At 33.8% G+C, this 14,089-nt stretch overlaps 1 protein-coding gene across 1 annotated transcript; it reads right to left on the bottom strand.

The window, feature by feature from the left end:
* Positions 1-5,877: 5,877 nt before the first annotated feature.
* Positions 5,878-9,568, bottom strand: LOC136031377 (protein lin-10-like; the record flags this gene model as incomplete). Its single annotated transcript, XM_065710887.1, is given in 1 exon segment — positions 5,878-9,568. A coding segment is annotated over 1 exon segment (71 nt), but the record flags the coding sequence as incomplete, so codon positions are not given.
* Positions 9,569-14,089: the final 4,521 nt, after the last annotated feature.

The following is a 14,089-nucleotide window of genomic DNA, read 5'->3' as shown; positions in this document are numbered from 1 at the left end:
AACAATCTGTAGGCAATTTCTCTGGAAAACATTTAGCAACCCCTCCTTCATTTTTAGGAGCCCCCATGCTTCAGAACTATTTTGACCACCGTCATCAATGTAGCTTCCTCTATTCCAATCTTGGTTCTTTTTTTTCTATTTCTTCAAACTTTTTCAATTGTGAAAAAACACCATCGGCCTTGAATATTCTACTTTTAACATCTTCATCTGCATCCCCTATTACACTTCCTGGTTGAAGGACCTTGAAAACAACATCAGCACCACCGGTTTCGACTTGAAGGGTTAATGTCGTATCCTTTACCTTTTCTTCAACGGCACCACCGTCGTTACTAGTAATATCACCCAAGTACGTGAAGCTGCCCACTTAATCAATCTTCTCCTTATCCAGTATCACTTCCATACCCTCAGTTATTCATAGCCTTAACGATTTATTCTTCTTGACAATAATTTTTAAGCCTATGCTTGTACACCGAACTCGCAAAACTTCTAAAAATTCATTGACTTTATCAATATTTTCATCTAGGATGCTTAAATCATAAACATAATTTAAGTGGTAAGAGTTTTACCTCCCCATCTGATTCCGCGTTACCAAATTACCTTTACAGTGCTCTTCAAGACAAAGTCCATCAAAATGTTCGATATTACTGAGGACAGAACGTAAATTTGCTGAACTCCTGATTTAATACGAAGCCAGGTACTAACCACTCTTCCGACCTTAATTTCAGCAATGCTGAAATTCTCGTACATAGCAGTAGTCACATCAATATGTTTCATTTGGTATACTATACAAGGATTGAACCTCTGATAAACCTCTTCTACAAGCTGGATTAAACGCTTACTCATAATACATAAAACCTGAGGACTAAAGGGGTTTCATGACTCAGACGGTTCTCAATTTTTAATCTAAGAGGGAAAATTAGGTCAAATAATCCTCTACTCTTATAAAAACCATACTGTTCTTGTCTTTATCTATATCATCTTCAAGTCTAAAGTGTATCACCACACTAAGTAAATTGCTTTCTACAGAAACCAGACTAATGGCTCTATAATTACTACACTCACTCTTATCACCTTTTTCGTGGAGTGGTTTAATTAGTTTTGTTAAAACCTCTAGGTACTTCCCTTTTTTCAAAGATCATATTCATAATTTTCAGTAACATACCTCTAACCTCACAAAAACCACATTTAAATCAACTCTTAACACACTATCATCACCTGAGACAATATTATTTGTCAATGCTTTTATTGCTGTCAATAATTCTTTTTCACAAAATAAATCTTCCTTCACATCCAAAGTCTCAAAAACTTCTTCGTTATTTTATATATCTTTCCCTGTAACTCTATCACAGTTTAGCACATTCTCAAAATGTCCTGCCAATCGCTCTTTAACTTTTTCCTTATTACTAACTGAAGCCGTTTCTATCTTTAACTGGAATAAGTCCAGACCAGCTACTTCTTTATTTTCATACGATCAATTCCTCAAACAACTCCCGTAAAAGCCCCTTCTCCTCTCTATTAAACATAAATCATTTTCGCTGGTGTTCTTAGCTAAGGTTCCAAATATCTCCTAAATTTTCTCCTATTTTCCAAAAATTATTACATCCATCTTCTACATTATCAAATGTTAAACTCTCCAGTTTAGCATTCAACTGTTTCTAGAAAGTATTTCTCGGATTCTCATCCTGGAGTCTACCAATGTCATGACTTCTTGGAAGGTAGTTATACTTCCTAAATTTTAGCTCTAAATTAACCCTAGACACTTATAAATAGTGATCTTTACTTCTAACATCGATAACAACACTTCTGTATGCCCTAGTATCTTATGTGGATCCTGACAGTCTTCGGATTACAATCACATTAAGCTTGGCTTTCTTACCATGACTGGAATACCATGTTAAATCGTGGGCCATTTTACGACCAAATAATGCGTTGATTATAACTAGATTGTTGTGCCAACTAAATTCCAGCAGTCTGTCATTTCCCTAAACCAAAATTAGCTAGGCCAGGATACCATATATCTCTACTTCAACCAGCCTGGGCATTCTCATCTCTTAATGAAACTGTCATATTTCCACCATAAACCCTGTCTGTTTGTTCCTGTAGCAGTAAGGAAAATTCGTCCGTGACACTACTGTCTCCATCACTCTGTTTTACAGGGGCTTATACTACTATGACTGATACCCTGCAGATTTTAACCATAAAATAAGCGACTTACTTTCTACTACAAATGTCTTCCCAGCCTCTTCCTCTGAGAGGAGGAATCCCCTAGTGGAACCGAGTAACTTATCCGCTCTAAGTGACACCCGCGCCAATGTAGGCAGACCGACTGAATCGAGTCTCACAGACCTACCCGCAATCGAACGCTTCGACAGTTTGCCCGTTAACGACTATGCCAATGAGCCGCCTCCCATCCTTAGACCTGATACTTTCAACGCTTGTCGTGGCCTTCCTAACTTCCTCGTTTGCAACACTAGATCGCTGTGCAACAAAACAGAAGATTTTGAAGCTGTTATTCGCCACTGTTATTTTCTTCTTTTTTTTGTGTTAGCTTGTTATTTAGCATAGTGAAGCAACGCAAATTAGCTGTTAGCTACGATGTTGTTTAAATAAACCTATCTCTCTCTCTCTCTTAATACCTTCCTTATCCATCGTGAGCCCTATTCCCTGCCTATTACCCCATCTTTCCTACCTAAACAAATAAATTCTATATCAACTGAATTCGTGTTTCCTACTTTTGGGATATGAGTTTCTAAAATTCCTAATAAGTCCAGTTCAAACGTCTGAATTCGTCCATCAAAATGTCGATATGATAGTTGTTTTTTAATGATGTAGTATTCCAAGTTGCAATTTTCATATTTTTTAGACCATGGAATTGTTTTTCCCTGAGGAAAGCAATAGTCCCAGAACCAGTACAGGACGGGAACTGACATATCTTCTCAAGTCTACACCAAAAGATTCAGATGGCTTATAACCGGAAAGCAAGAAGTCCCTGAGACCTACAGTTGGACGGAAGTTTATGGTTTTCCACACTTCTTACGGTTTTTCCACACGGACAACCTCAATGAGGTAACTCCAAGTCATTGAATATTCATTCATCATAAATATTATTCTACTATGAGGAGTCAACTCAAATAGATAACTTAGCTAGGAGGAGGTATTTCGGCCAAAAAAGCCCACCAAACCCAATCCAGAAGAATTATTCACTCATCAAGATCATCCAAAATTTCCTCCTCCTCCACGGGCACCACTCCTCAATGTCACCCTGCAGCAATATTGCTCGTCACAGTTGTGGTTAGGTCTTCTCGTAAGAGGTCCATACTGATGCCCCTATGACGGAACGGAAACAGAATTGCAATGTCGAAAATAGAGATTAAGAAAAGAGCTTATGACAGAGCAGAGACCCCAAACAAATCCCACTGCATCGGAATGGTGGGGTAGGATAGGCCCAACCCATCCTTGTCAGGGTCAGATAGTGCTAAGCTGGAAGCAACTTAATAGTGCAATAGACATAGTTATTGAATAATTGCAAGTATTAACTATAGCCCTTAAGAACGTTTGTGGTCAACGTTAAAACATAACTACACAATTAAAAATTGTTGATTCATGAAACAATTAAACAACATTGTTAAGTTGTGATTTATAATACTTCTCGTCTTTAAAATCTCCCATAAGGGGTATTAATACCCCATAAGACCCATATAACCCCATAACCCCATGAGGCCTGTAAAACATTACTGTAATAAGTGAAAAAGCAATTCAAATAAAGTTGATAATAAAACATTCATAGAATATCAAGAATATCGGAAGGTAAAGTCGACATATAAAACAATTTTGGTATCAAAGCATTCCAATTTTTTAAAATTTTCAAACTTATATTTACACAGACAATAAGCTCTGTCTTTTATAGTAGTGTTTCTTTTTTGGCGAATCGCTAACTCATTTTTGTGAAAACACTGAATTATGCCGTTTATCTTATTTTTTTGTTGTAAGCTAGGGTTTATTCCGGATTAAGTAGATTCTAAATAGATGCAAGTGTCACTTTCACTTTAGTTTCTGGGGTATTTTTATCATTTTGTCATTTTCTGGGAATATCTTGTGGGTTCCGTTGGGGTATATATAGATTAGGGGAGTGATTTGACAGTGCAGTTGAATTTTGAGTTCAGTTGAGTAAACCTAAGTTGAGCATATTTTGATGTATTTATGTTTCTAGTATAGCTATGTAAAATAAAATATAGTAGTAGCCAAGCTCTCGCTTCCGTTCAGGCGTAGGATTGAGAACCAACCAAAGGTACTATATTACGAATAAGATTATAGTACATAACATTTTGGGCGAAATGTTTTTTGAATTTCCAACTAATTTTTCCAGAAATATAAAGCTCAGTCTTTTATAGTAATTAAAAAAAAATATTTTTCTTCTTTATTAACATTTATGCTTGATATCTAGCCATTTGTAAGGTTAAATAGATAATTTCGAAGACCAAACTACCTTTCCATGACAATAAAATCCTTCAGCAGCATTACTAGTGATGACGATAACTGCATATTTGACCAAAACATCTAGTATTTTTTGTGAAATTTGTCCCTGTCTATTAAAAGGGTTGGATCCCTATTTGAACTTTTATTTATCGTAAAATTAAATGACGCGAATTTTATACAAAATGAATATAAGCAATATTTGATTCACAACCCCAGACCCTAGATATTTTCTTGGTATTACTACTACTGAAATTTTGATATCTTATGAAAGTCAGATTAAAAGTTAAAAGAAGAGGCTTATTTGTTATTAGGTACTCATCATCTTCATGTTTGAAGCCTTTATTTTTGTAGTTCTGTCAAATGGACCTTTCTTTTGTCTATTTTCTGTGTTGTTCTTTCCTATGTTACTCTATATTCCCTGCTTCTATACTGAACTTTAAATGAAGTATTATTATTATTTGTACTAAATAATTCAAACAAACTATTAGAATTAGCTTTTCTGCATCCAAAATATAGAGCTTGAAACTGTACAGATTAGCACCAAAATTACATTAAATAATATCATCGTTTTATTAGCCACCCAAATTCCATATTAACCACCCATTTTCCCTAATTACGAGTACCAAATTTGCAATAATTCACCATATAACTGATAATGATTTATCAAACTTGCCGTGTAGTCATACCGTGATTGCAAACAACCTTTCATAAGCCGCCAAACGAAGTATAACGGAGATTTACCATTCATTTTTGCCAAATAAAAGAAACCGTATTCAATAGAAAGCAAAACAACGTCACCTCTGATTTTGAGAGCATTTTCCAAAAGAAAATTACTGGAAATAATGATTCAAATGGCAATGAAGGACTTTTCGAATAAGGATAATATAAAAATGTTATCCTTAGCCTAAACCACTCGCCTTGGTCATCACGACGGAGATTCTTCGCCCGCTTTCATCGATACAAAAGAACAAGATATATATATATATATATATATATATATATATATATATATATATATATATATATATATATATATATATATATATATATATATATATATATATGTATATATATATATATATATATATATATATATATATATATATATATATATATATATATATATATTATATATATATATATAAATTTTGATAAGGTTTCTCAAATTCCTCAAAATATTAGCTCAAAAAGCGCGTACAACAAATGCTTAAAATTACAACGCGTCATTAAAAGTTTAGTAAAATAAAAGTGACGCGTTAAAAAACAAAGCAGTGTTTAGTAAAAAAAAAAAAAAAAAAAAAAAAACACAAAAAAAAAGAAATTACAAAATTCAAGATCTCTGTCTCATCTATGGCTCAAATAGAAAACTGGTGTTCCACCTACAATAATAAACAGGCTAGGTTGAAAACAGAAGATTTTTACTAAAATAATAGTAAATAATACATAGCCTTATTAATACTCTCTTATTAAACAGAAGAACAAAGGAGAGGTAACAAATTGCAAATTCATTTTTACTAATATGTTGGGTTCAACCAGTACTTCTCAAACAGGGCATCAGAATCTTTTGAGTAAACCTTTCTTTGCCACGAACTCAAATTTTTCAGTTAATATATAGCGACTGAAAAATCAGTTACTTTATAGATGAGACAGCTTATATAATAATAGCTTATAGACAAATTCGGTAGACCAGGGCAGGGACAATTTTTACCCTCTTAATCAGGGGGAGGGGGGCACGTAATACCACAGGATCTGGTTTCCAGATTATTTTTAAAATGATTTTACAAACCTAAAATGAGCACAAAATGTAAAATAAAAGGAATTTAATGTTAGATAAGAAACTATTAGCGTTTGGAATTGGTTGAAACATAATTCTCAAAATCTACAGCATATATTTAGTAACCCCTTTAAAACTAGGGGGGCAACTACCCACCTTGCCCCGGTCGAGAACCACCACTAAGCCGAGGCACGTAGTGCCTCGAGGAAGCACTGGTTCAAACAAACCAACTTGAAAGAAAAAATATTGAAAAATAACAAAATTTGATGTAGGAACAGTAAAAGGTTTAGCGAAAAACAAACAAACAAAACAACATACGTCATTGGATTTGGGATGGAGGAAACTCTTTGTATTAATAAAAGTACACAAGATAGGAATTGGAGTATACATGCTGATCAACAGAAGGTATTATTAACTTTATAAAAAGTTAGATATACAACCAATAAGCATTTATCTATTTTTCACACACTATTTTTACTAGCTATTTTTCAGACATTCTTTTCTTCTGTATTATGAAAAGAAACAACGCTAATCGTAGTCTCGTTGACTTTTTAAATTCTGGTTGACCTTTAAATATCTAAAAAACTCTTTTCTTTTGTATTATGAGAAAAGACAACCTCATTGATACGCTAGACATACTCTTGATGGCTTCTGTTCTAAAATCAGAACTTTTTGTCCTTGGTACTCTAAGGATGCCATCAAAGTATGAACAGAACAGCTATTTTTCAGACACTCTTTTCTTTTGTATTATGAAAAAAGACAACTTCATTGATACGCAAGACATACTCTTGATGGCTTCCTTAGAGTACCAAGGATAAAAAAAGTTTCTCCTTTTAGAACAGAACATTTCGTAAAAGTAAATTGCAAGGAAGTCTTACACATCTATGCAAAACCCCCCACATAAGTCTAGAAAAACGAACAATTTTTTACTTCAAGACTTTCGTTTAGAAAAAAACAAAAAACACATGAAGCTCAATTTTTAATTGTAAGAGAGTTTTGAATATAAAAAGAAAATAATCTAATACCTTTTATATTAAATTAACTAATTTAGTTTCAATTAAAACGATTATGTTTAACTAAACCAACAAGTTGAATTGTAAAATGATGACTTAAAATCGTCTAACCATGTCTGCACATGTAGGAAGGGGGCAGATTCTCCTCTGAGGGTATCCTGAGGGCAAACCCCATGTAGGATATATAAAAAAAAACTGAAATGTAATGAGAACTATAAATGTAAAGTAAAAATTTAATTATCAATTCAATTTTAACTAAATTAAATATATTTAATTAAACTAACAAACTAATTGTCAAATAATGATTTGGCATAGTCTAATCATGGTTGCACAAGTTAGGAGGAGGACAGGGAATCTCCTTTGAAGCTGTTCTCAGGACACATTCCATGTGGGATATAAAAAAAGTTTTTAGATCGGTGGATATTAAGCCAATAACAAGGATTAAAATACAGAGCCCCCTCAACCTCTGGTAACAGCCTTCTGATTTACCCACCGGGATTGAAATGATCTGCATTAATACTATCTTGCGTATTGGTTTGATAGGATTTTAAATCTTCTGTATGTACTTTTGTTTCGCAACAGTAATTGAGTAATCCCGGAGAAGGCAAAAGACAATATGTTTAAATATTGAACGTTCAAATGTAAGCAATACCCATCCCTAAAAATTTAGGGAATACTAGAAAAGCAATTTCTGAAGATAGTGAAAAAGAAAGAACATTCGAAAAACAGCTAACTTAAATAGTGATTGGAATTAAGTTAATATGTTTTCATATTAATAGTTTCCAACGACCATTTTTTTGTAAATTACCTCAATTTATGGTTTTTCTTTATTTTTCCTTGTTGGTAACGAAAGTTCAACTTGGCCGGATTATTATTTTGTCTGTGTTAAAAAAAATCTGTTTTTTGATAGTTTGAAGTAAAGAAAAGAATAATTCAAAAATCAAATAGTTTTATCAATCAATATTTTAAACTGATTAAAAGCCAAGCAACATAGCTAAACAGTTGCCGTTAAAAGATAATTTTTGGTAACAGCTAAAAAAAGCGTCTTTACCAAAATGATCTTTTTTTTCTCCTAGACTGCATTAGAAAAAAAAACAGAAAGAACAGAAATATTTGCCGTTCACTTAAAATAATATTCAAATACACTACAACTTGCCTAAATCTAATATAACCAGCTAATATTTTCTATTAAAACACGCAACCAAAAGGCGAAGCTTTTCGATGAAGAATGTGTTGTAAGTAGTTTTTAGAGTCAACAAAATTAGCCTCGCGTTTTGAAATATATAGCAACATATGCATTGCTGGCATCTATAAATTTTATATTCAAATATAACGAAGAAAGTATTCCAAATCAATTCTAATATCCCGGATGAGATAACTTAAGTATAGACTTAATTTAGTTTTATAGAGTCAGACTTTAGACAGAGTTGATATAGAGTTAAGTTTTAAAGAGTTAAGTATAGACTATATAATGAGCCAAGTCAAATAGAAATATGGTCTATTTCATAGATTCTTCAATTGGCCACCGATTTCAAGAAGAATGATAAAATTTTTGACACTAGGCAAGGAAATATTTGAAAAATTCCAATCGATATTTTATTTTACTTAAATTCAGTAGTTTTGAAAACATTAATCTGTGTTTGAAAAATGACAACAACATTATCGAATTACAATGCATGCTGGGAGCCTAATAATATTTTTCCATTTTTAAGCACAACATATTCTCATTCTTCTTAAAAATTGACGTAAAATTCAAAGACACTCGAGAATTTCTTGAAAGATCCATTATCCTGATGACGGTATATGTTTTTAGGAAAAGTATTATTAAATTCTCAAAATGAGATAGTCTTATCTCACAGCAGATTAATCGAAATTTAATCTTGTTCCTTTTACATTTTCGGTTAATTTTGTCGCATAAAGGCAATTTTCTATCTGGCTAATTCTGCCATCCTTAGAAATTACTCACGGTACATTCTATGATTTTAAAAAGCACAGAATACATCTATGCTACGGAATTCTATGCTGCGGTACATCTCTATGCTTTTAAAAGAGACTTTCTAAGTGGATTCAGCATTAAAAAGCACACATAGAAAACACAAATACTTAGACTAGGATATGCGTTTGCTTTTTCTATCCAAATGACATTTTAAACCAAATATTGGAGTATAAAATCAACTGTGTTCTTGTCGCAGTTCACTGAAACAATTATGATCATTTAAACACTTATGGCACTTTTAGATGTAAAGCGGAGTCTCTTGTCCCGTTAATAACCGGAACATGGATGTAGGCATTGTTTTCATTTGTATCTGAAATAGAAACAAAAAGTAATATGTCTCTGAAATTGATAAAATAAAATACGGACAGTCAATGCAAAAGGAGCTAATTCCCTAGAACTTATATTTGATTCAGAAAAAAAAACTGCTGGTTTACTTTTAAACGAAGTAATCCATAGAATCGTAAGAGCAATACTCTCGTTCCCGATATTGATATTGGTAATTAGGCAGTTAAATTTGCTTCAAGTTGAGTGTACCTTAGTCTTCCTATTGGTTATGACGTGAAATCAACACGTTTTGTGTTAGTTGATGATTTTTCTAGTAAAATCCGTAAAGCATAAAAGAAGGTAAAATGTAAAGGATACAACACTAGACCCTTAAAGTCCAAACCAGCGGTCCTGATCTTCGTTTTAAAGCCACTCAGCCAGGAAGTGCAATGGGGGGTTGGGGGCCAGCTATTCTGTGCTTTCGCAAACTCTTCCTACTCACCTTCCCCAGATAGCTTTTATTATTATAAGGGATGCTTATGTCTTCGGCGATTTTTTCTAATTGTCATAATCACAGAAAATTACATTCCTCATATTCCTCGTTATCCTCATTATCCTCATTCTTACCCTCATTACTCCTCATTATAATTGTATCTCCTTCTTACGTCTCCTGTTCTTGCTCTTTCTCCTTTTTTGCCTCTGTTATTGGATAAAAATCAATGCACACTCCGGTCTTGTCTTTTATCGTATTTTAAAGACCTCTTTTGTTTGACCCCCCCCTCCCCTGGAAAAGTGATTCTATGGTAAGTGCAAAGTACCGTAATCCTGATCGATATGTGGCTATACAGCAAAGAAGTCAGAAGTTTCGGCGTAATTGTGTTAAGAAAATACCTTCTGCATTTCTCTTTATCAGTGTTTTTTCTTTATTGGTGTTTATCGTTTTCCCCATTTGTATTTTTTCCCCATTTTGTCATTACTCTACTTGCGATTTTGTACCTTTAAAGTAGGCAATAAAATTCTTTCAATGGTTCATTCCAAAGAGGATAAATATATAAATAAAAACGAAAAAAATATTAATCATTTTTTGTTGTTGTCGAGGCTACAGTTCACTCCACTTTCTAAACCTGCAATAGCAATAGCAAGTGCGCTTTATCTTAGGCCAAAATAATACCCATAAATCTCTTGAAGAGCATTGCACATTCTATTCGGAAAAAAAGTAAAAAAGAGAAGCAACTGGTTCACTATTAAACAAAGTAATTTAGATAAATAAAAATGAAAAAAGATAAACTATTTTTAAGTAATGATGAAGCTATTGTTCGCACAATTTTCTAGGCCTAGAATAGCATAAATTTAGTCTAATTTAGGCCAAACAATCCCCGTAAATTCCTTGAAGAGTACAACACATACTAAAATAGAATTTTTTTTATTGACCGTTTTATTTTTCAGCTGAATTTTGTTTTTCATCAAATACAGTTAATGCGATATGTGACTTTAAAATATGCTGACTACTTTTAGGTTTCGGGAGGTAGATAGCAAAATCTCGACCAAAAAATGGTGAACCTGTCTGGTATATGAGTTACAGCTAGAAAATTAACTCCAAGTTTATAAATTGAATTAATGCAATAAATTTCGTCACTGACAGCCAATGATAACCAATTTCTTTCAAAGGGAATGATACAACCAATGCATCGGTCATACTAATACAACTGATTTTCGTCACTGACAGCCAATGACAACCATTCTCAATCAAAGTGAACGCCATTCACTCTGATGGTCACTCATAAGTTTTTGAACCGTTTTTTTGGTCTCCGATTGTCTAGAGTCAAATACATTATAGAAAATTGTAGAAAGAGCCAAGGCAGATAGTCCAAGTGACTGAGAGGCAAATGTGACATTAGCCCTTTTTGGATTGTATAAAAATGATGTCATTTCACTTGTTGATATATAAGGCTGATATGGATTTTTGAATTCTGATACCGATATATCAGTTGCGTACTGATATAATTTACCGATTAATTCCCCTCCGGAAAAAAAACTTACCTGAAGTTTACCTAAAGTTACCCCCAAATAATGCGGAGAAAAAATTCTTATATGTCCCCTGTCCCTTGACTATCCGGATATGAACCCCTCTTGCCTTCCTCCCAATGAAAATGCTGCAGATTCGCCCCTGATTATTTCTTATGAACTTTTGTGTCTCTGTGCAACCATACGAAAGAAGAAACCCAACGGTTATACCTATGACTTTGATATATGCTCTTGTATTATACATCCTTATAACAAGCAAATGATCATCCTTATCAAGTTATGTCACTCATAAGTCTCTGAACCAGTTTTTGGTCTCCAATTGCCTTCAAATGGCTCACAGAACTGATAGACTATTTGAATTAACCTTACTCTATGCCTATTTACCTTAGTTCTATCCTAGGTTGGATGATAGACGTTATCCTCAACAAGTGAAATTAATCATTTTTATATAACCCTGAAAAAAAAGTTATACCAGCTTTGCCTCTTACAGAAACTATCTGTCTTGGTTTAACTCTAATAAGCCATGACTTGCCTAAGCTCAAGTTTTTACTCACTTCCACCAAGTTTATCAACTTAAAAAAAATCAATGCAATAAGAAATATTGCGCAACTTCCCTACTCTTATACAGCAATGCTGTTTGTCAAATAAGAACTCGAAGAGCCAGGACGTAAAAGCAGTAGCGTAACTAATTTTCCTTCTACACAGATGTTTTGGAAACGGCCTTTTTTTCATATAAGACGCAAATAAGATTACTTCTATAACATTTCATTCCAACAAAAGGTCGTATTATCAACTTTTGTTTAAATAAAATTAATAAGTCATTTTTTCTTATCCTTTTAGTCACGTGACAGGTCACCGAAATCGCCATAATATGCCTATTTACGCCTATCAATCTATGCCTATCTACCCTAGTTCTGCCATAGATGGATGATAGACTACCATCAATAAGTGAAATTAACAATTTTTATACAACTCTCAAGTTATGCCAGCTTCGCCTCTCAAAGAGACTGTCTGTCTTGGCTTTACTTTGATTAGTCATGGCTTGGTTCTCAAGTCTTCCACCAAGTTGATCAAATTCAAAATTAACTGGCCATTCATTGAATGATCCGTTTCATTGAATGATACGACCAATGCATAGACTGTTCCAATGCAATTGATTTTCTTCCCTTAGAGCCAATGACAACCATTCACTTTTAAACAAAAGTACCATCAATGTATGGGTCATACCAGTGCATTCGTTTTTTGTCACAGATAGCCAATGAAAACCAATCTTTGAAAGGGGAAGTTTTTATTAGCTGCCAATGACAAAAAGCAACTGTAATTGATTGCTATGAGCTATATTGAACTCGGGGTAAATCAATGTGCTTTTCAACTTTTTTGAGAAGTTAGGATGCTGTCAGTGCGTGCACGCACTATTGTAGAGCTGAACTGTTATTAATAAAAATCGGATTGTCCACAATTTAGTAAAAAAAAAATTGTTTTTATTAATGATCGAGCTTAGGCAAGATCAGGTTTTCAGTGAAATCAACTGGACGTACTGCGCACGCGGCACCTCTGGTGCACACAGCAGTGAGCAGCAATGTCTCAGGATTTCAAGGCTGACTACACCACTCAAGAACTTCGTTTATAATCGTTCATAATTTCGTATGGAATGCCCTGAATGCACTTCTTGAAAGATTGGGACAAAAAGTCAAACTTTAGCGCAAAGAGCAAGGAATGAGGACGGAGCAGCCCCCTCACATACGGAATGATTTCTGTTCCTTTTAAGTTTCAATCTTGCTCCTTACTTTAAGTTGAAAAAACTTCTTTTTTTAATTTAGTTTCTGGCCATTTACAAATCAAATCACTTCCCCCTCGCCCCGTGTGAAATTTCCTGGGGAATTCCTCCCAAAAATTCTCCCCGCAGAAAGTTCTCCCAGCGAAAAATACCATTTCCACCACGTAGAAAATTCCCACTACGAAAAATTTCCATATATTTCCCAAAAACAAATACGCATGTGAAAAATTGAAAAATTGTATAATTTAAGAACCCCTTCCTATGGGGCTAAGGGATCTTGTCATCCCAGAGACATATCTATTGGATCGTTTGGATATACTTAATCAAAGGGCTACATTAGATTTTGATCGAATGTCTTTGAGGGAAAAGCAACGTGGAAGAGGGCTAGTTGCTCGACAATTTTTTTAACTTAAAAAGGGCAATAGAGCTTTTAATTCCCCCTCGAACAAGCCCTCTGCTGATCTTCAAGGACCATTGGCTCGGTATGATCACCATGAAAAAAAAATTAAACACGCATGCGTTATCTTTCTTCTGGTGAAAAATATCCACTTTCAAATTTTTTCAGATAGGACCTAGAAACCTCTGTAGTAGGGTTCTCTGATATGCTGAATCTGATGATGACATTTTCATTAAGATGCTTTGACTTTTTGGGGGTGTTTCCCCCTTTTTGAAAAATCAGACAAATTTTCTCAGGCACGCAGCTTTTAAAAAGTAACATTAAACTTACAGAATTTTATATATTTGGAATACGCATAAAAAGTGAA

This window comes from Artemia franciscana, chromosome 9 (assembly GCF_032884065.1).
Source record: "Artemia franciscana chromosome 9, ASM3288406v1, whole genome shotgun sequence".
Lineage (NCBI taxonomy): Eukaryota > Metazoa > Arthropoda > Branchiopoda > Anostraca > Artemiidae > Artemia > Artemia franciscana.
The sequence above is the reverse complement of the archived record's forward strand: the minus strand, read 5'-3'. Positions and strand labels throughout refer to the sequence as shown.